Source organism: Rhodnius prolixus, unplaced genomic scaffold (assembly GCF_049639745.1).
Source record: "Rhodnius prolixus isolate KJV_2025 unplaced genomic scaffold, Rpr scaffold_2, whole genome shotgun sequence".
Classification (NCBI taxonomy): domain Eukaryota; kingdom Metazoa; phylum Arthropoda; class Insecta; order Hemiptera; family Reduviidae; genus Rhodnius; species Rhodnius prolixus.
In genome coordinates, this window is record NW_027411592.1 from 16,110,087 (window position 1) to 16,132,198 (window position 22,112).

General features: G+C 32.1%; 2 protein-coding genes and 1 long non-coding RNA gene across 6 annotated transcripts in view; 2 read left to right on the forward strand and 1 right to left on the reverse strand.

The window, feature by feature from the left end:
• The window catches only part of LOC141449121 (uncharacterized), a 109,739-nt gene extending 108,480 nt beyond the window's left edge, over nt 1-1,259 (forward strand). Inside the window, exons 3-4 of one of the 2 annotated variants that reach the window (XM_074118216.1) lie at nt 91-152; nt 234-1,259. In XM_074118216.1, coding sequence (XP_073974317.1) covers nt 91-152; nt 234-291 — 120 coding nt within the window. In that variant the 3' untranslated portion in view covers nt 292-1,259. Of the gene's footprint in view, nt 1-90 lie in introns of both variants that reach the window. The other variant, XM_074118215.1, reaches the window with a different exon arrangement.
• LOC141449115 (inward rectifier potassium channel 2-like) overlaps nt 1-22,112 on the reverse strand; it is a 128,506-nt gene extending 106,394 nt beyond the window's left edge. Inside the window, exons 1-2 of one of the 2 annotated variants that reach the window (XM_074118202.1) lie at nt 21,878-22,112; nt 9,865-10,064 (exon numbers count right to left, since the gene is read on the reverse strand). In XM_074118202.1, coding sequence (XP_073974303.1) covers nt 9,865-10,058 — 194 coding nt within the window. In that variant the 5' untranslated portion in view covers nt 10,059-10,064; nt 21,878-22,112. Of the gene's footprint in view, nt 1-9,864; nt 10,068-21,877 lie in introns of both variants that reach the window. The other variant, XM_074118201.1, reaches the window with a different exon arrangement.
• On the forward strand, nt 8,317-12,208 carry LOC141449124 (uncharacterized). 2 transcript variants are annotated; one of them, XR_012455343.1, is made up of 4 exons: nt 8,317-8,755; nt 9,332-9,414; nt 10,459-10,879; nt 12,057-12,208. It is a non-coding gene; the product is annotated as an uncharacterized lncRNA (long non-coding RNA). The 2 variants fall into 2 exon arrangements; XR_012455342.1 differs by having other exon boundaries at nt 10,459-10,815.

Sequence of the window (22,112 nt, forward strand, 5' to 3'; positions counted from 1 at the left end):
TCTCAATATAATCCTTTATATAGAGTAATATGTAACTACAGTTTCAAAAATTCAACTTTACAAATTAAATGTAATCTCACATTTCTACAGTTTGTTATTCAATTAAGATTGGCGGGAGAGAAACATAACAGATTCTACATCAAAGATAAAAAGTATGTATTTAACTCTCCAGATGTTTGCCCATTGTGTATGAGAGAGACTGATAACTTAATACATTTTTATTTATGCTGTAGATTTTATGCCGATTTAAGATCTAGATATATTAACAAGCATATTCTTCAGCCCACCTGAAGTGAAATGGGAAAAGCTATTGATGGTTGAATCCTTCCAGAAAATTAAGGATTTATTTATTTATACTAAGGATTGCTTAAAACTGAGAAATGATTATTTAAACCAGCAGTCGATTGTATAAATAGGGATTGGATGGGCAATTTTTTGGTAATTCTATCACTTTATTTTTATTTTATAGTTTATTTTATAATATTTTTATTAGTTTTCAGATACTTTCTCTGAATCCTCCGAGGATATTTATCATGGATATTATTCAAGTATTTTATTTATTTAAATTTTGTTTTGTTCTGAATATTTAATAATTTGCATTTCTAAAAGAGAGTAATAATTTAATTTAAAAGATTTCCATTAAATAAGTATTATTATTTTTTATATAAATAGTACATAAATACTTTGTACTTTTATGTTATATTTTTCATGAGTTTTATAATATTAATCTGTTTTATGTAACTTTTTTTTGAATATTTTATGTAATCTCTGTTCGAGCAAGACTCCTTGTCATAAGTATGCATTTACTTTAGACAAATAAATAAATAGAAATAAAATAAAATTACTTACTGATGTTATAATTTATTAAACCGGTTTTCATCTCAATTAATAATTAAGCATGATGTTTTAAAAATATATATATTATGTTAATATAGACACTATAATTTCTATATCTGTTCTTGGAAGCAGACAAAGATATGATTTCCCAACTTTTCAACATAATTAAAAAAAAAAATTCAACACCACTTCCCATTTCAATCCTGTTAATGAATAATTATCGAATAGGATCTTCGAAAAGGATTGTTTAAGACTGATTCAGGAGATTTAGTTCGCCCAAAATGCAGTGATATTGGTGAAGGAGTTTGGTACAATGTATGGCAACCACCAATCATTGTATTCTGAAATTAGTGATATTTTCTGTGTCACCAGTACAGCATTGCACAAATAGTAAAGCTGTAGCTAACATGCAACGAACACTTAACTCCACCAAACCACCAGCCAATTCCAATAAGTTCTAGCGAAGAGAGTTAGAACCTTGGCTAGCGGAAATTGTGCTAGGTCACGTGATGTTCGGCGCCAACTTCTCATTGACTCTCAGTACAATCCTATTACTAATAGGGCCTAGGGATTGTAGACGCCAAAACGCTTCTTTCTTTCCATCTTAATGCTTTACAGGTCGATTAAGAATATATTGCTTAAACCTAACAAAAAAACTTTCTTAATGAATTTTAATTATTTTAAAATGAATTCAAATAAGAGGGTAAAGATCAAATCACGCATTTTAGTTTTAGTTAGTTTCGTACAGAGAAATTAGCGAAAAATTGAACGAGATTTTCAATAAACGACGTCATAAACAAAAGCAATAAAAATGCACACCACTGTTAGGGTACGTTCACAACGGAGCTGTGAGCATAGATGATAGCGGAGATGATAGCAGTAATGCATCAGCGCTTATAGAATAACCTAGTACATTCTTATGTGAGCGTACACAACGAAGCTTCGATTAGTGACTCATACTCGCTGCTATAAACGAGCATAGATGATAGAATTGAATTTTTCATTTTTCTGCTAGCTGAACTCCAGTATCGGAGCTTCAAAATGGACGTCGAAAAATTATTTAGTGCTGTCTTTACTCATTATTTTTGGTTATTATTTTATTATTTACTTTTAAACAATATTTAGTTTTTTAAATCGTGCTTCCATGTATTTTCATGTGTATTTATTTGTTTTTTTTTTTCAATAAAATCATTACTAACCTAAGAGTAATCACTAGTTTTTCTTCTATGGTTATAGGATTTCCATGACAATTTTTCCTAAGTTTTCTTAATTTTGACCTTATTTTTTCTAAAATATTGTCGAATGTGGGTGGACCCATCCTCACATATTAAAAAAAACGATCCGGATAATTTCTAAGTTCCTTATATAAATAGTGAAATTCGCCCAAAGTACTTCGTTTTTTTATTTATGGTATGTACATGATATTTTCTAAAGCGTTTTTTCTTTAAAATATACCATTTCGTTGCTGCTGAACATAAAAACTCTTCTTCACTACTCGGGCATGTCGCATGTATCACAGCTCCGTTGTGCACACTAATCAGCGATTATATTTTACTCTATCAGTTATCATCTCTGCTATCATCTATACTCACAGCTCCGTTGTAAACGTACCCTTACTTCTCGCTTCCGTTTAATCACGTGAACATTCCATTTAATTAAAAAGTGAACATTTAGAGTCCTCAAAGTGATGAGACCGGAATTGCAATTACATGTTTTGCCAAGAACAGGAAGTCTTACTTCAACCAGAGAAGATCTGTTAGATGTTATTCCACAATTTTGATAACTGATTGCAATACTTATCACAACTAGTGACTGATTTTGTGATTTTTTTTTTCTGGTTTAGTAACGACTTGATAAGTTAATAAATTAGAAATCTGGTGTAAAACCCTCACATAACTTTTTCATACAGCAGTTTAGTTTGTTGGCACTATTTTGGGCAATAAATTAGCTACAAAATCACAAATTTAATTAGTTAAGAGGCATTTTAGGCTCAATCGATTTGTTTCAAATTTGGAAATAGTTTTTAAAAAGTGCTGGACCCACAGGTGTGCAATACGAAGTTCATAAAGTTTAAACAAAATCATTGGAGACTTGCTGGTACACATTCGTATAATCAAATTTGAACCTTTCTACGATTTTAGAATTTTTTGTTATTCTGCTCACTCACATAAACAATACTACTTAGAAAAAAATCCACGATATTTCGAGTAAAAACTCAAATTTTGAAATATTTATGATTTTTTTTTTATCCTACGTCTGGCTACTTATTTATGATACACATACATGAAATATTTATGATAGCCATAACTTTAATCCGGCATTAATAGAATGAGAAAAAGTTCAAAAATAGTAAAATAAACATTCGTGAATAATTACAATAAGTTCATTTATAGCCTTAATGTTTAGTTTTTGTTTTTATTAAAGATAAATTTCTAATTAAGGGAAAACCAAAAAAGGTAGTCAACGTTAGATGATATTTCAGTTAGAAGGGACTTTAGAACATTAAACGTTTCTCGATTGGGCCAAAAGTGGGTTCCATTAGCATTATGTTTTGCTTAGAAATGTTTAACTTACATATTTTCAAATATTTCCGACATAACACACCAATTTCAGCCCTTTAATAGAATTAGGCCGAAGTTTTTAAAGGATTATTTCTTTAAACGATCGTTGAAAGCAACTTCTCATTTTCAAAAAAAAAAAGGAAATTAAATATAAACGAAACCAAGATTCACAGACCTTCTGAAATTAGTTCAAGTTAAAATTGGATTTTTTTTTGGAAATTTTATTTCAAAGCTAAATCTACCGAAATAAAATCAGGTTGTGCTTAATCTGGGAATCTAAAAGATTTTTTTTTCTCTTGATAGAGTTCTCTGTAGGTTTCAAGATTTCATTAAAAAGACCAGTTATCGCTTATACTGTTTAGTCTGTCCTATTACAAGCGAATTGCACAAACCCCCAAAGATGCGACCTACATTGATTGACGCAATTTATGCGGCAAGGAACCAGGACCTTCTTAGGCAGCAGCATTCTTCAAATAAACTCTTCAAGTTTATTACTGTGTTCAAGCGTTAATACCCTTAAAAGTTTAGTCAACAAAGTGGGGGAAAACAATGTTGGTTACATTGAATTTGTGGAACAAATTATGATTATTCAAACATCTTCAAGGCCTACAAAAACATGTACACATTTTAATTGTAATTTAGTTAAGGTCCCAATTTAAATATTTAACTCTTAATGGTGTAATAAGTAAAAAAAAAAGACGTACCTTTGTAAATAGTTATGGCTTTTCAGTTTGAAGAGTTTGTTCATTTGTTTCTTAACTAATTACTGCGATGTTTGTAGCCCAGCAGATAATTGAACAGACAATTGAAAAGTCAATAAAAAATAATCCTTTTGTGACTAAACCTTATACCAAAAAAATTCTATTATATTTGTAATATATCTCAAATATATATCTATAACCAAATAAACAACCTAATCCTTTGAAGAATAGAATTAAGCTAAAATTATATCCAAAAAAAATAAATAAATCTATTTCAAAATCCCAGGTGGATGTGTTATTTTTATAGAAGAGAAACATTAAACATTGTTAATGCTGGGTAGTTAATTTGGGCAACTTATTATCAAACTACATGCTAGTTCTGAACTGTTTGCCAACTTCATTCTTGAATAAAAAGTATAACATTAATAAAAACTAGCTACCTTTCCTATCTTGTTTTTAAATAATCAAGTCTTAGGTGGAGGTTTCTAGCTGGGATAACATCTCATAATTTATTTATATTATGTATATTTGCGGGAATATTCGTACAGAATTAAAAATTTGTTATAATATTTATGCTCTATCTTACAATTGGTCCCCTCAGTGGTCACCATTGCGGCGTATTAGAGTTTTTTGTTTTTCTTAATAACCAGAAATGTGTTCATTAAGGGAATCCACTAAATCAAAATTAGAGCTTGAACAGTTTTAATCGCCTGTGATGGAAAATAATTGACATTTGATGAGAATTACTTAAGGAGGCCTCTTATTTCCGAATATACGAAGGTATTTATTATTGAACAATAAATTTGTCTACCTACAATTGTGGATTTTAAACTAAAAATTTCCTGGTAAGGATGTCGTTGATATTTGATAATTTGCTGTATTATTATGTAATGTAATTGGTGAAAACAAAGAATCATTAAACTACCCTTCAACCATTTATTTTAAAAAAATCGCTTACAAAATTGTTAATGATTAGATGAATAAGTTTGGCACTTATATAAAAATTTTCTTAAACCAAAAGGAAACTAAAACGATCACTCCCTGCCTCTTTTTAATCAATTCATAATTGATCTTCCAGAATAGCAGCATAAGCACCTAACTCTTCAAAACTGTCAGTGTTGTTTAAAATAATCTCTTTTTTTTTGTTTAGACTACAGTCTATCTCTCACAGAGATTCGAAATAGTCAAAACCATGCTCGTTACCTAAATTAAAAGCAGCTCTGAAAAAAATTACCTAATTTTTTTACTATGAAATTTATTTTATTGCAAAATTATTTATCCGTATTTAAATGATATGAAGGAAGAGGTATATTAAGAGTTTTTTTTATGGCCAAATACCTCCTGCGGAATATGTTATGGAACTGAAATATTAAAGAAGTACACTCCTTTATCTAAAATGGTGGACCGATCCATAGTTACATAACTGTCGGTTAAGTTACACATCTTTACTGGCGCGACACCCACTAACATCGTACATTTCTTACTCGCTTCGCCGGACTAATCTACCCTCATAAGGTACCTTGGTTATTGCCTTTGCAGTAATTTTATATCTTTTTAAATTTTATTGGCGATCTTTTTCCGTTTGCTAATTCTTCTTTGCTCAAGAAGCCTTGGGCACCGTTGAATACATATTAGATTTGATTTCTAGGAAAGTATCACATGTTGATTATCATATACTTTCTGTTTTCCTTCGGTTTCGGATTTGTTCTTCTATTGTCACAGTTTGGTTGATCATGATCGTGTAGATGGAAAGAGTTATAAAGACTCGTGTTTAGTCAATAGAAGGCAATAAAACTTAGCAAATATACGAGTAAATAGATCGAGATGAATCAACATTGTTAATATTTTTTGTTTTTTTTCCCCAATCCAATGTCTTTCAGCGTTTAAAGTTAACTCATCAACAGGAGATTTTCAGATATTTTGTTCTTGTTTTTTTTTAGTGGAGCTACGAATCTTGCCTGCCTTCCACACCATATTCATCCATTGCTACTGCCTCCCTTTGGATACATTAAACATAACTCTGTGCATTAGCAACAATGTAGTCTTCCCCCAATGGTCTGCGCCTATCAAGTCGCTTTGTCCCTATAAAATCGATCGATCCAGTTAGTCAGATTGTCGTTTTACATCTTACTGTGCTTACTAATGGCCAACCCAATGGTGATATAAAACTTGACGAACTGATAAATTAACTTTTAAAGTAGGATAAAGTTTGAAATATGACAGAAATAGAAAAAAAAAAAATTAGAACAGTCAACATTTCAGGTGCATTCATTCAGTTTAAATATCGTATCGCAAACTTGATTTTAAATCATTTGTCAGGTACTGTAAATGAATGAAACTTGAAATATATATACACAGATTGTATTCCAAATGTTTATTAATGTTAGTGTCGCTTATATCAATAAAGATAATTTGTTAATTCACAAATATCTGTGTGAGTAATCTTTCATTATTGAAGATAAACAAGAAAGAAATGAAAGAACTGATGATTCTGTCAGCAGAATTTTGAAAAGACTTCTTTTTACTAGATCTAGACCTCCTTGTTTTATTAATTAGAAAGTAGAGATATTTATTATACTTAACCGTTTGATTTTTCGTCCAAATTCGTTATTAACTTAATTATGAATGAAATTTACTTAATTTTGTAATAATTTTCGAAAGAATACAATCATATGGAAATTTTTCAATTAAAAGCTCAAATTTCGAGTGTTTGCCGATTATTCCACAAAAAATAATTAAAACGTTTGAAATTGATTCGAACCCTGTAAGATTGCAATAGTTTTTCATGTACTGCTGTAACAATCAGAGATAGCGGAAGGCGGAAATGGGCTTACACACTTCTTTACATTCACACCTTCAAAACTTCTTCTTGGTCTAGCTTAATAGATCAACACTTTGGCGTCATGCCCTCAACTTGCAGATAATGTGCAAGAATTTAGATTTGCTAAACGAAAGAGCAAACTCATCATCATCAAGTGTATGTACAATTCTTTTGTGTCTGTAGAGAATGGAAGGATCATAAGTGACTACTTTAAGAGTAGCTTAGGATGATAATCTAGATAGGAGAGGAGTTTCAGTATGCGGTTTTGAACAAAAGTACGTATACTTAAGATTATAAAAGATATGACATGAAAGAAGTCGAAAGAAGTATCTTGGAAAGTCACACGCGAATATGAGAAAATTTTGCTTAGCTTCTTGACGTTACTGCAACAGGTCAGGCGTAGGCGTAAAATAACATCATTCTGATGACCACTTTGTAGAGGAGGAGTTTGTTTTGTGCCACTATCTTCAAATTTTATGAGTGCAATAGGAAAATTAGTATTATAGTCAGTTTGCCGGAATTGATCTTGCCCTGAATGTGGATAGAGAAGATTAATTTTTAGTCCGTGTATCTTGACGAGCTCAATTTGTAAGTAGAGGCTCTAAGGCCCAAGTAGTGAGCTAATGGCGTTATTATGTCAAGATAATTTTTAATTTTAAATTTAGTTGTAGTACGCTTAGTTCATCTTTTGCTAAAGGCTATATTACTAGGGTCGATTCTTCATATTTTGTAAAAAGCCACCTCATCCGCTACTAGTGTAGAGTTGGGTATGAGAAGGTTTGAGAAAAGGATTAATTTATGTAATGAGTGGGATGGGACCCAAGAGGTAAGTCTGCTGCATTGGATAGGAGTATGAAGTGGCAGAGTTGAGAGGGGTTACAGACTTTCTATAGGATAGATTTGAGTGTAGAAGATTTTTGAAGTTTAGAGGAAAGTAACACTCGATTAGGCGAAAAGGAAGATCCAAACAGAATTCAAGGCGTTCTCCATGTCTAGTAGAATCGTGTCAGTATCTTTATTGTAGAGGAAGTTTCGAGTAACATGGTCTACTATTCTTCTTACGAGTTGGAATTTAGTTCTGATCTAAACCCGAACTATTGATTGGTATATTGTTTGCATCAACATGTTCTGTTTATCTGGCTAGCAATACTTACTTTGGAGATTTTGTTGAATGAATTTTGTAAGAAAACAGGTCAGTAGCTTGTAGAGGAAAAGGAGGTTTTGTCCTGATTTATGGATGAAGAAGTCTTCAAAGTCTCGACCGCTGCATTGACCCAAGGTGTTTTATAGCGCCTATGGTGAGGTTCTCCCTATAGCCCCTCAAGTAAATAAAAAGAAGGTTATACAAAGAACCCAAATCTGTCTAAATGTTTTTTTTTGTGCAGGTCCTTCCAGAAATAAAATAAGGATAAGGAGGACATTCCAACAAGTATTGTTTGACGAACGTTGTTTGACGTTCCCACACATAAAGTGAAATAAGATCCTAAACCTGCAACCTTCAAAAGAGGTTGAGTTCATTGATGTAGAACAGAATTGTTACAGAAAGATGATAAGTACAGCTATCTTGGAAATCAGCTGTCGTTTCTACCTGGAAGAATTAGAATCCATTTCTTTAAAAGTAAAGTGATGGCCGAACGGGTCACAATAAAACTGAAGCAAGATTCTCAGAAGCCCTGAAATGCTATAGAACCAAACTTATGCACCCAATTCGTACTACCTTAAGGCATTTACCAAAAAAAAAAAAAAATTTCATGAAGCAGATGACATAATTATCACATAATTCATTTATCGTCTGTGAAATTAGTAGCACAAAGCACCATTATTTTACTCCAAAGGTGTGTTTATTTATAATGTTTTTAGCACATATCTGCACAACACATGCTACAGAAATGATACCTGAACCAGATCAAATGTTTTCTTACAGCGTTTTTGAACGCTAACTTAAGATCTAAAACCAGTTTTCTATTTTGTTCGTTGCGTTGACGTTTGAAAGTGATGTGAATCAACCAAATATCGTCCACACTATTGCAAAGTTTCAAAGTGAAAAAAACACCTTTTTCATTTAGAAATGACGCGTTTTGTGGTAAACAGTCGTCATCGGAGTCATATTTTAAAATGAGAAATAATAGTGATTGCCAAGTGTTGAACATGCAGACTTCGCTAATGCTGACTATAGCAAAGAATCTGTATGTTATTTTAAACTTATATTCTTTTCCTCGGACAATTATTAATTTTTTTCTCAATTAAAAAGAACGGTTTTTGAAATTATTTAAATTTTAAAACCTTTTTTTTTTTTTAGTAATAATTTGTATTTATTGAATTTTCATAAATTTTTCCAAAGCAACAGGTTGAAATTTCTTTTTACTTAAAAGATGATTTCGTAAAGAAAAATCAATGATTTTTCTTTCCAGAAAAACAAGAGATATTTTTCACTTTCGATTCAGACGACGATGATTGGCACTGAAGCCAGGTGAAGAAATACTTCTTTTAGCAGGTATAAAAGGCTTCTACAGAAGCAAAACTACCATTGATTTTTACTAAATTAATGAACCTCATTTTCAAAATTGATTGGTCAACTCGAATCCCTCTATTTCCTAACGTTTAGGTACTCACTTTACATAAGAAATATTTAGTTCAACCAATGCAATTTCTGCTTAAATTTCAATCTACGAAAAAACAGGTTTTATATGTATAAAAAATAAATAGAAAACCAGGTCTAGTTATCATTATTGTTGCTTGAGTTGCATAGTGAAATAAGATCGAAGAACTTTCGAATATAATACAAAATTCTTAAGTGATGGAAAAAATCCTAACTTAGACGTGTGAATTTTTGTACGATCCAACCAATCGTATTTCTGTTTGTAAATAATAGTCCATTTTGTCTTTAAACAGTTTGTTTAAATGTTGAAATAGGAGTTATCAATGTCAATATATATAATTCTACCTGAAGAGTGTAGAACCTTTTGTGTGGTTGACACCAAATTTTCCCATGTGCCTGTTCAATGTTCCGAGTAGACCTCGTGTTTCTGGCTGAGTCTGTCCGGGTGCTTCTTCATCGGGCGTCACGGCCAGCTTGACCGCTACCGCCGTTGTTGGCGTCATCGTCGAGCTGATAAGCTGCTCCCACTGCGTAGACATAGCCCTCTGCTGTGTTTACATGAAAATAAACATAAATTACTGTTTTGTAGTTTTGAATACAAAATTTTACTAATTTAACATTATTTCAGTTTTGATAAATTAATTGTTAGAAATCGGATGAAATTTACTCTTATCATTAAAAGTTCCATAAACCTTAAAACCTATCATTACACAATCGATACCGAAATTGATTCTGAAGAGTGGTTCTAGTAAACCCTCTTCACGTAATCGCTTTATGAAGTGTTTCTTTTACACTTTTAAGGTGATAAGTTTTTTAAGTTATTATTGTCAGCGGCTTAATGGGAAGGGTGAAATGAAAAAGTAACCTGCCCTTAATTCTGCATGGTAGATAGAAAAAATGAAATATCTGTTGGTTTAATGTGACACGTTTATGTTGCAGAAGGTTGTCAAATGAAATCCAACTGGAAGACTAAGACGCCGTTAAACATCATCTCCAAACAGTAAAAAAGAGTTGCAGGAACTTGTACCACATAACTCCAGATGAATGGATTATTGCAACTTCCCGCAATAAGTCTTACCTAACTTGCGCTAGTATAAACCAATAATGAAAACTGAAATTACTGGCAAAATCCTGAGACTGGTGCTAAAAAGTTCGATTGCGGACGATCCGATTCCGGCTGGTGAAGTGGTGAATCGTTTTGCGATTTCTGAAATAACGAAGAATTAATGCATTAAAAATTCATTTCCGATAGATATGCCAATTACTGCCAGAAACTAAACAAAATGGACTCAAAAAGTGTGTAGTATTATACCTGTTTTAGTCATTCACAAACCAGTTTTGTCCATCAATATATTTCTAGGTAATAAACCATTAAGAAAACATATCGCCATTATCTCGAACCTTCGCTTTCAAAATTTTAATTGATCTCCTTAGACGCCTTTGTCTAGAGACCGTCAGTATAATGCACACTAATTGGAGTTTTGAAAGACGCGTTAGAATCCGAGCATTGTAAAGTAGAATTTTTTCGCTTGAAAAGTGTCTTTGGAAATGTTACTAACCTGAGGCGAATGGAAGGGTCCGTCCTAGTAGATAAGAACATAGACCTATACGTATGTCTCAGATTTCTATCTAATACCCGATGTTGTAACAAATGTCAATAGTTAAAATAATGTTAATAATATGCGGTCTCTTTGCTATACACAAGCTTGAGTCGTTAATCTCCTTTTAATAATTGGCTTTATTATAATTCTTCATTAAGTAAAAAGTTGCAAAAGTTAAACCTAATTTTAGTTAATACGCAGCGCAACAAAATTATTTTTCCCCTAATTTTTGTATGTGAGCGAGAAACATAACTAAGTTCGCATAAACTTGAATGAAAAGAGAATATTTTAAAACTGTAACCATATGTGCCTTTTACTTGATGATTTCATCGCATCAGATAGCGGCAAAATTCACCACAAAGCCCAACTAGATTGGAGTTGACTGGTGGGTTTAAATCATTTAAAACTTGTTATGATCCCACACACTTCCTAATTTAGCTAGAATTCTTGTTAGTGTTTAGGAACCGGATGTTTCATTCATATTTCAATTCAAAGTTTTATTTAAATTAATGGAAAAGATTATAATAACAATGCTCCTTTAACCATAAAAATGTGAAAGCATTCAATAAATCATCCTCTATAAGTTCCACATCGATTGCACACTTTCGATTTTTTGGAAGAACAATTTTTTACTACTGAAAGCGATACAGTTTTGCCAGTTATGTTGCTAAAATGATTAAGGTAAATACAAACAGATTGGAATCTATTAGTGACAAAGTCTTTTGTAAGGTACCACAAAACTTGACCTTGTGGGCAATTTTCAAGGTCTCTTCGTCATCTCACCCAAATGACAAAAGAACTGAGTGTTAAAAATGTTATTTCTTGAATATGAGTTTAAGGATAAGAATTTGTAATCCATAGTTAGTTATTTGGCAATAATTAAGCTGGATATCTTAAATAATAATTGATAAATATTTTAACTATTTTTTTTTTTAGATCGTTTATTTTGTTACAATCAACAAAAAAAAAACTAATTTATTAGCAAATTTCCTAATCAATAGCCTTGGTTATTTGATAAAACAGAAGAAAAATTAAATCCAGGACCTAGCAGAAACGATTCAGAACCCAAAAGAAGAGGACTTGCTTCAACTCCATAATTATCTAACTTTTGTTCCTTCTGGAAAATTAAATAATAAAACACTTTTTCAGTCTCGAATTTTCTGACCTATTTTCTCATATCTTTCAAACGTTTCGGAGTTCAGAAACAGATTTCCTTATCCTTCTAAAATATTAGAGCGTTACCCCCTAAAAATATAGCGTTTTATATAAGTTAAAGAAGTATGTAATTCACACAAGCAGATGGTCGAAAATATAAATGATTAAATCACCAAAGATACAGTCGTGTGTTTCGAGCTCGACAACGAATTTCTTATTTATCCCATGCAGCCGTCCGAAACGGCAATCTGAGGAATAAAATTCCATGTTTCCGTACTTCCTACGGAACTTTTCATCATAGAAGCAGGTATATATAGACTATGAAATTGTTCCTTCTCCCTGCTTTTCTTAGCGTGACTGTGTCGTCGTTGCTTTCCCAACGGATCTATAATCCATTAAAGCTTGTTATTTAGTATAATGGAAAGCTTTATATCTGTTGATCCAGCCTCATCCATGTCCTCTGCCAGACAAATGTAATATTTCTCTGCCATAAGCTCCATTAGCCTATCTTCAGTGGTATGGATTCGGAGAATCACTAGAAGCTTGTTATGTGGGCAGCAGTCTTATCATAAGGAAGAGAAGGTGTTTTATTCTCTGCCGCAGTAACTGCAGATAGACTGAACATCTTCTCTGTTCACCTCGCAGTGGAGCGTAATTAATATTTAATCTTAAGGTACTTATCCTTTTGAAATGAAATGAAGTGCCCTTATAATATGAATTGATTAGTTTGCGAGTCATCGTTAAGTTGCACTTGGCCCAAATGCATAATCTTGCAGTTTTAATTCTTTAATATTGGGCTCATCGTTAAGTTCGTTTTATAGACAGCACGCATTTAATTGCTTCCGCCTTGTTACCGAAGCTTACTTATGCAAATTATTGTAAAGAATTTTGCTAAGAGATGGAAAGGAGAATGGTTGCCGTTTTTTTAAGTTAAGAAACATAGATGTTTCTTTTGGTAACATTATTTACTATTTTCGGTGCAGAATAATGAGTCAGTAAAGCTAAGGGAATACTAGTAAGTTAGACAGAGGATTTATGTCATTCTCTACCATTATCAATATTATAGTTACGATACTGTTACTGTTATCTTTTTTTTTAGTGATAAGTCGATCGATATGACTGTTAAATGATCAAAACAGCTAGTATTAACTAATTTAATTGAGTAATAACGAATAAGTTGACATTATTTTTCAAAAATCACAAAATTTAAATGAACACCATTGCTAAACTCTACTGAAACTAAAATTACGAACTGTGCCAACTACCTAACCTAAAACTGTTCTCGTTTCTTCTTTGTAAACACAATTATAAATGTAACGTTTATATATATGTGATGTCACATTGAATTTATATAACTTTTTTGTTGTTTTTTTTTAAATAAAAAATTACTCATAGAAATCTTGCTCAACATTCTTTGAAATTAATGTCAGTAGATCATTAAAGAATAGGACGCAGAATTAAGAAATGATGACGGTTGAGAATGTAGGATAGAATGAAAATTTATATTTTCATAATAATTAACAGAATTATTCTTCTGTTTCACTATTTACTATTTTACGTGTAAACAAGCTGAATTAATTACATGCACGATACGAGCTTTATGATAAACTAATTAATAATTTTAGCCAGCATCAAACTGAAAGTAACACTTCACTAAATAAAGTTTAGAGACTTTTAAAAAAACTGCTCCTGCTATTTTTTTTTTTTTTTATCTTACGATTATAAATTTAGGTCTATCACTTTTGTTAGAAACATTCTTTTTAGAGTGGTACAATTTACGAGCATCTTTTTGGAGAGGATTTGGGTAGTTCCAAGTATTCATTCACACGTATCCAGCGCTAAAGCTCAAACCGAGCTCAGGCCTTCACCAGGAATTTCCTCCAGCCTTCCCTGTCCTGTGCCTTCGTTCTCCAATCAGATATTCCAGCTTTTCCAGCATCACGATACACTTGGTCTATGCATCCGCTCTCTCGGTCTTCCTTGACCACGTGTTCCAATAGGCACATACTGCATGACCTTCTTGGCTGCTTGCAGTAACCCGCAACCTTATTTAATGGCCATCCCATCTTAATATCTATTTATTTTAATCCACTCTGTTCCACCGGCACTTCTTTAAATAGAACTTCCCTGTGTCTGACTTCCCAGAGTGCAACAGAACAAAACTTCATTTTCCAGGAAGGAGGCGTCGGGAGGTTATTAGCACCCCTGTAAACTGTCATTTCTAAGAAATATTTGTTCGCATTTCCTGCGCAAATATTAAAAGGACACTAGATATGAACGTAAAATTCAAATTTTAAATAAAACTGTTCGACCAAAAGTGCCAATTGACTAAATAGATTTTCAGTGATAGCAAAAAAAATCATTCCATGTTTTTGCACAACGCCTGCTCACAATTCTCAAGTTGTATCTGCTCATAAAATGGCTCATCCCTACTTTTCAAGGTATATTTAAACTTCACTTTTCCACCAGACACCACTTTAATGAGTTTGTCCGGAAAACTCTTCTAAACAAACATATAAGTAGTCTGCGCATTGTGATAAGATCTTTAAAAAAAAAACTTTTGAGGCGTTTCCGAAAAACTATGAAAAAATGAGAAATCCATTGAGTAATATGGGTTTTTTCCGAGGTCGATCGATTAGATTAAAAACTTACTAGCTGGCGGCCTCCTGCTGGGATCCAACATTGCAAAGATAACGTTATTTCTTTAGTAAGATTTGATTGCAGAATCATCTTTATTAATAACTACTTTTGCCTAGAACGTTTAAATTAATAAACTATTCCTAAGCCACTCATAAGTATTCATTCCATTTTGGGAAACAGAGTAGCCAATCAGTAAAAGCTTAGGTGCACTGTCGGTAAATTCCCGTCTAACAGGACTCACAATGTACAGTAGCACTTCCAATACATACACAAAGGGACCATAACTCGTATGTGCAACACAGTTTGGATTTAGCAAACTCATTGGCCAAATTCTAGCACAACACTACAATTCACTCTCATGTACAGCTTATTAACGACTGTAATAATCATGATCAACCACACTGGCACTTAAAGTCGCCATAATTCTTCAGATTTTCAAAATTAATATTAAATGTCTACATAAAAACTATCTATAAGAGTTAACGGTAAAAGGGAAGTCCTAAAATGAAAAACTGAATTGTCTTTTGTCATAAATATGAAAAGAATACAAAATGTAATGAACCACCGATATTTTAGGTTGCAGTAGATTTAGTAATTTATGATTACACACTTCCTGTACAAAATAACGTATTTTAAAAACGTTCCCAACAAAATACGTAAACTTAAATCTTTAAATATAAAATTGCTCCCCGTAATTAAATTGTGTTGCTATTTACAATCATTTCAAAGATTTGTTGGACCTTTTTTCTTTTTTAGAGATTGAATTCAAACTAACAACTTGAATTTTGTTGTTCAGTTGTGTTTTCATCTAAACATCGATAAGTTTACTAACTTCTAGTTTAATGCACTTTTTTTTTGCCAGCAGGATGTAATTTCATTAAATAGAATGATATGGTTTATTGAAATTGACTTTTATTGATTATTTAAAACTAGTTTCTTCTAAATATTTATATTTGTAAACGCTTTTTTAAATAAAAATAAGCAATACTTTTATAAATAGTCTACCTTTGCCAGAATTTCCGTATTTTCATTGGACTTTCGTTAGAATTTCTGAGTATTCTGCGCACATTTTCCCTACTTTTCCTATTCTACACTCTGAGAAAGTAGAGTTATTTGATTGTGTTTATTAAATTCTATTTTACACTTTCAAAGAGGCAAATTACATTATTATGAAACAAACATAGACTGGACATGAGCGCGACAACCTAGCTTGTCTAACGCGTCATAAAAATTGGTTTTTCACAAAAGGTATTAAATGATGCTCTGAACTGCGACTGTTGTCATCGTTACTCTTCTTTGAGGGGGTTACACGAGCCTCGAGAGGCTTTAGAGGGGCATGAGGCTTGATTAGAATACTAATCATACCCAAAATAGATCAAAAGAAAGGACTTTTCATCGCTCCTCCACAACACTATTCTAATAAAATGAAAAGTGTAAAAACAAGTTTTAATCAAAAATAGACCAGATGATTGTTCAAGGAGTGAGCTGTGATTGTTCGCCGTTTAAAGAAAATTGAAGTCAATTTTGAGAAAATCACAAACTTGAAATTCCAAATCAGTAAACTGGCACCTCCAATTGGCTGATTTCAACCAATTAGTTACTGATTATTCACTTTACATATAATGTTATTAACATAATGATATAATTTAGTTTTTACTGCGCAAAAAAACTAAGACTCTGGACTATTTCCAGGCGAAGTATTAAATAGAACTAATGACTGATGACAACGCTCAATTCAATCTCTATTCACAGTTACAAGTGTCTCATTTCCCAAAATTAACTCATTGCGTCATTAGACAGACCACATCGACTGGGCTGGTCGGATGTGATATTGCTCAGGTTAAGTTCACTAACACCTGTTTTCTTAATCTGTTCCGGATAGAGTTTAATGTTTCATATATTATGATCACACAAGTCAATATCATCTTCTTTGGGGCATCTAGTTTTTGAATATGTACTGCACTAGTGGATCGAGAATGTATTCAGTATGCTTCAAAGAAATCAAATTGCACACATTATTTGCAGTATCTATTCATATGAGCGAATGACGGATTCAAGGAATTGAGAAATGTGCGGCATTATTAAAGAAGTTGTTAGTTATTTCAGGGGCTCTAAAGCATTTAACGAGTCACCTAAATCAATTCTAGAATTCTGAAATTGATGACAATTACTTCTCAAAATGCGATTTTATAGTAAATTTTGTTTTTTATTTTTTTATTTTGAGTTCGTTCTTTTCAATAAACTTGAATGAGAATCGCCTTTATAATAATCTCTTTTACTGATATATTCGTATATTTTCGATGTTTGTTTGTGTATTCTTCAGAAAACTGCTTTCCCTAGTAGTTTATTGTCATTGTATGTTTTAAGATAATGTCTACCTTAAAATTGAATAAATAACATTTTTTAACATAAGAAATAAAACAATGTGGTTTTTACTAAGATAATTTCAGCTATCTACAAAACCTAATAGCTTCTTCTATTAGGTTTCAAAATCTTGAAAAAAAAAAAAAAATTACAATTAGAATATTAATAATTGGCTAAAGAGTAAGTTATATGAGTGTCAACACCAGATATTTAATATCCGCCATTTGAAATAAGATTGTAATAGTTCTTGAGCAGTCCTCGATGAGATATTATTTTTTAAGAATCTTGAGTTTTGGTTGCCAAACAAATTCCTCAAGATACCTCAAAAAAATCTCATTCTTCATTTGACTCTTTTGTTCTTGCAACTTATGCAGAAATCACTCTACTTCTTTCTAGAGATCAAAATCTTACTGAATTCATAGATATCTTACGAATGTACACAGTAAAAGGCTGGTTTCTTAAATGGAAGTGGAAACGAACAGAAGGTACAAATAACAATCTTGACGCAGAACGTAAAAAGCGCTAGACCTTTAAAAATCTACAACAATGACATAAAATGGAAGGACGTTCAGAAAAGTCAAAATATCTCAGTGTTCATCTCAACACCAGAGAAACATGGACACCCTGCATAAGATAAATAATTAAGACATACCTATCTAACCCTTAGGCAGCTTAAACCGCAATGTTCTACACAACAATTTTTACCCCTTTCACAGTCTGTCCAACTGGATGGAAGTCTGTCATTCTGCAAAGTACAATCTTCCAAAACAAAGCACTGTTTGTATTAGAAATACCACTTCTAAATGACTTAATAGATAGCACTACCTAAAGGTTAGCTACGAGGTTCCAAGTTGGCAAAGTGGTTAGAGTCGCCAAAATATAAGAAGTATAGTGTTATAGTAGTGGTTTGAGCATCGCATTTTATTAAATGGTTTTTATGAGAAATTTATTGTAAAGTATGTTTGCTAGTCGTCTCCGTCCAAGACCTCTAATTTGGTAGTTGGACTTAAAGCGCGTCTGAAAAAATAGGCATTACTTTACTTTACTTAGAGCTACGAAAACTGGATAAATACAGATATTTTTTATTCATAACAGCACATTTATTTAATATTGATTCATATTATCATCTACTAAACTAAATTCCATATTCCACTGTTAATGAAATAATAGCTTTTTTAATTAATAAATATGTACTAAAATAAATCAAAAGAAAACTAGACACCACAATTGAACATCTGGTTCAATATTTTTTAATACTTTTGACCAGTTCAAACATGTTCTTTGTTTTGGCTACACACATACATGAATATGAGCGCGCCAAGGATTAGTTTTTTTATAATACTTGTCATTTTGTTATAGTGTCTACTATCTAGATGGCAGAGGAAATCTACACCCACACGATGGGACCTTTACCTTGTATTGCCGGCCGACTAGCACACCTCATAATTCACTCCACTTTACATTCTGCATACTAGAGTTTTTACTTGTTTAACGTACAAATGATTCACAGAGAAAAAATATACATTTAATTACGTTCGTAATTAAGTGCTCGTCAGACTTCCCCTTTTATTACTTATGTGCATCAGGTTCTAAATTTAGTAAAGTAACGGCTATTTTTTCTAGCTGGGTGTTACGTCCAACTACTGTACTCATAGATGGAGGCGAATGGCAAACATACTTCACTATAAATTTTATTAAATACATCATTACATTAAATAAAACCCAAGGCCTAGGCTAAGAATCAAACCCAGTACAGCGACACAACTCAGTTTTACAATTTTCGCCTTAATACTTCAGACACTGCGGTACTTGGTTCCAAATATATTTAAGATATGTCTATACATTTATTGGCACACACCCGCGCCACGGTAGCCGAGCGATTAGAGGCGAGACCTATAAAGCTGATATGTATTTGGTACTGGGTTCAACTCCCGATCTAGGCGTTAGATTTTATTTATAGGTTAATAAAAGAAATTTACAGTAAAGTATGTTTGCTAATCGCCTCTGTTCACGACACCTAATTTGGTAGTTGGACGTAAAGCCGACCTGAGAAAATAGGTATTACTTTACTTTTTTATTGGCACAGTCCCTCCTAGAATTTAATACTATTTTAATACAATATAAACATAAATTAATTAGGTATTCATAAAATAAAAGCTAGAATTTGTAACCCTTAAATTGTTAATTAGGAGCACTGTTTTGATTGCAAACAATTGGATATATATGTATAGATTGAAGGTAGATAGATATATGTATATATATAAATATATTGCGTCTTGGCTGACCCGTAGTTTGTCTGAGGGTGTATCGGTTTTCTGGAATGCATTATACATCAATACTGCATTGTTTACTTAGATTTTTCTCGTCTAATAACTATTCTTGTTTGCAAGAAATAATTTAATTATCTTTTACTCACTCCTAGTGAAAAATTATGTTTAGAGTTCTCTGAATGCAAAACAAAACTTTTTAGCGAGAGATCTGTGGGTGAAGAGATTATCTAAAAAGACAAAAGTCTTAACTCCATAGTAGTCAGATTTCGACTCAAACTGAAGGGCAATTTTGATAAAGTATTCTGTCCGATTTTCTTTGATCTTCGTTCACTGATTCTCGTCTACGGATTCATACAGACATATGACGCCCTACCACGAAAAGATAGTTCAAGAAACTGCAATGTTAAAGCTTCTCTCAAAGTGACCCATTAAGACAATTTAATATTTACCTCATATATGTAATAAGTAACGTCTAAAACTTGGTAAAAATTGCAGTATTCGGTAGTTGTATGAGATTGGATATCTTTGACAATTGTTTAAGTTCTTCAGGGACTGCTGAAAGAAAAAGCTAGGGATCGCTATCTTAATCTATCGAGTCATGGAGGAAGATGCTTGGATTTTTCATGAGAAAGAACTCATCGTACATCAGCCTAAAGAAAGAAGAAAAAGAGAAAGCAACGAAAGGAGGTTGTTGAAGAGGAAAAGTTCAATCTGTGAAGTACAATGCTGTATCTTCACTCTGGAGACCAGCAGTGCAAAATGAAGTGTCCAATCGCTTAAAGACCTCTGATGATAATAAAAAATATGTGGAAGAGACGAGACACACGTGCATCACGTTAGATTGTATTTTTAAATTTTTGATTTCTGCATTTTACAAGCTAAATTTTAGTCACTTTTTTTACCATTATTCTGATAACTACAAGCAGGGTTTTTAAAAAAATTCCAGAAGGTCGATTCGTTTTTATTTTTCTCTTGAGTGTAGCCTGTACCTCTAAGGGAACACAAAACCAACTCCACATACCTACTCTTTATAGCTACTCTAAGTCAAACTGCCAGACTTTTGTCTTTAGGAACAGCCGAGATTAAAAATTGGCAATTGGTATCTAATGCAACAATTATATTGAAAGATGACTTAGTAGCAAGATCTGGAGGCTGTTGAAGTATTAATTTCTTACAATCAAATTGTAAGGAAACATTAAAAAAGATACTCTAAATAAAACCAAAAAAATTTTTAGCTCTGAATTGTGATTTATAAAAAAATGTAATAATTAAAATTAATAAATATTTCCTTTTAATGTAATACGAAAAATACATCATTGTACAAAAATTCAAGCTTCAAGTTTAGTATTTTACAAGTTCTACAAACAATTTTGGTTAAAGGAAAAAATGGATTAGGGAAAGACATGTCCCTCATGAAAATGTAGAAGCTCACTTGATTGATCTATTATTTTCCACCCTAACTCCTAATCTTGGAAGAGCATCTATACTTCACAAAGATGAAAGCTTTTACTCTTGAGAGTAACTTAGATAAAATTATAGTTTGTAATGGTTATAAAGGAGAATATGCATTTTAAAATTGGGGATTTAAATCATGCTGAACTCGATTTTGAAAGAGATAATTAATTTGATATTGCTCATATTCGGATTTTTCATTATATCTGTTTAGGACCAACCACAGATACTGCATTTGGTTTAACTAAAATGCTAACATTTCATTCCAAAAATGGTGTTACAGTTTAATTTATTAAATACTAATTATTTATGAAAGTGTAATAATTTTCCTTGAAGTCAAATTACTATTCAATAGTGTGATAAAGAAAAACATTTAAGGGTCGTAAAAAATATACAACGCCCGATCAAATAAAATATATTATTAAATGAAAAATCATTCAGCCAAATTTGGATACACGTGTAAACGTGAAAAACACAATCATTTCGTTGAAAGTGATTCAAAAATATTGGATATTTTAGGCAATTTATGCAAAATATAGTACCATAATTGATACTTAACTCGACAGCGAGTTACTAAAACATTCATATAATGAAAAGATCACCTTATCGTGTGTATCAAGAACATATGGTTAAAACTGAATTTTGGGAAATCTCATCTAGAATGCAATCAACACATCCTATTTGAGCTCTTAGAAGGTGTAACTTTTAATTTTTTTTAATTATTTATTTATTTAATAAAGCATTTTCAGAATGAAAGTTGGGATTATAAAATAATTCATCTAATAAACAATTGTATAATTTCACTGGCTGACCGACAATCTTATCGTTATCTTATCACTAAAGGGTGGTTTTATATATACATATAAATAATAATACCTTGAATCTGGAGGCAGTTTTGGCAGCAGCTTCAGCTGTACAAGTTCCTGCGCCTCGAGCCGTTCTGTTATCTATTCGTGGACAAAACACGTGACAAAACTCGTATCGTGCGTTGGTTGGCAAAATGCAACAGCTGGCTCGTACACACCACTGATGTTGACACGAGACTGAAGTTAAAGTACCTTCGAGTTGTACACAGTGGAGTTGTAGAAGCGCCCGTTGAGCGCGCGATACA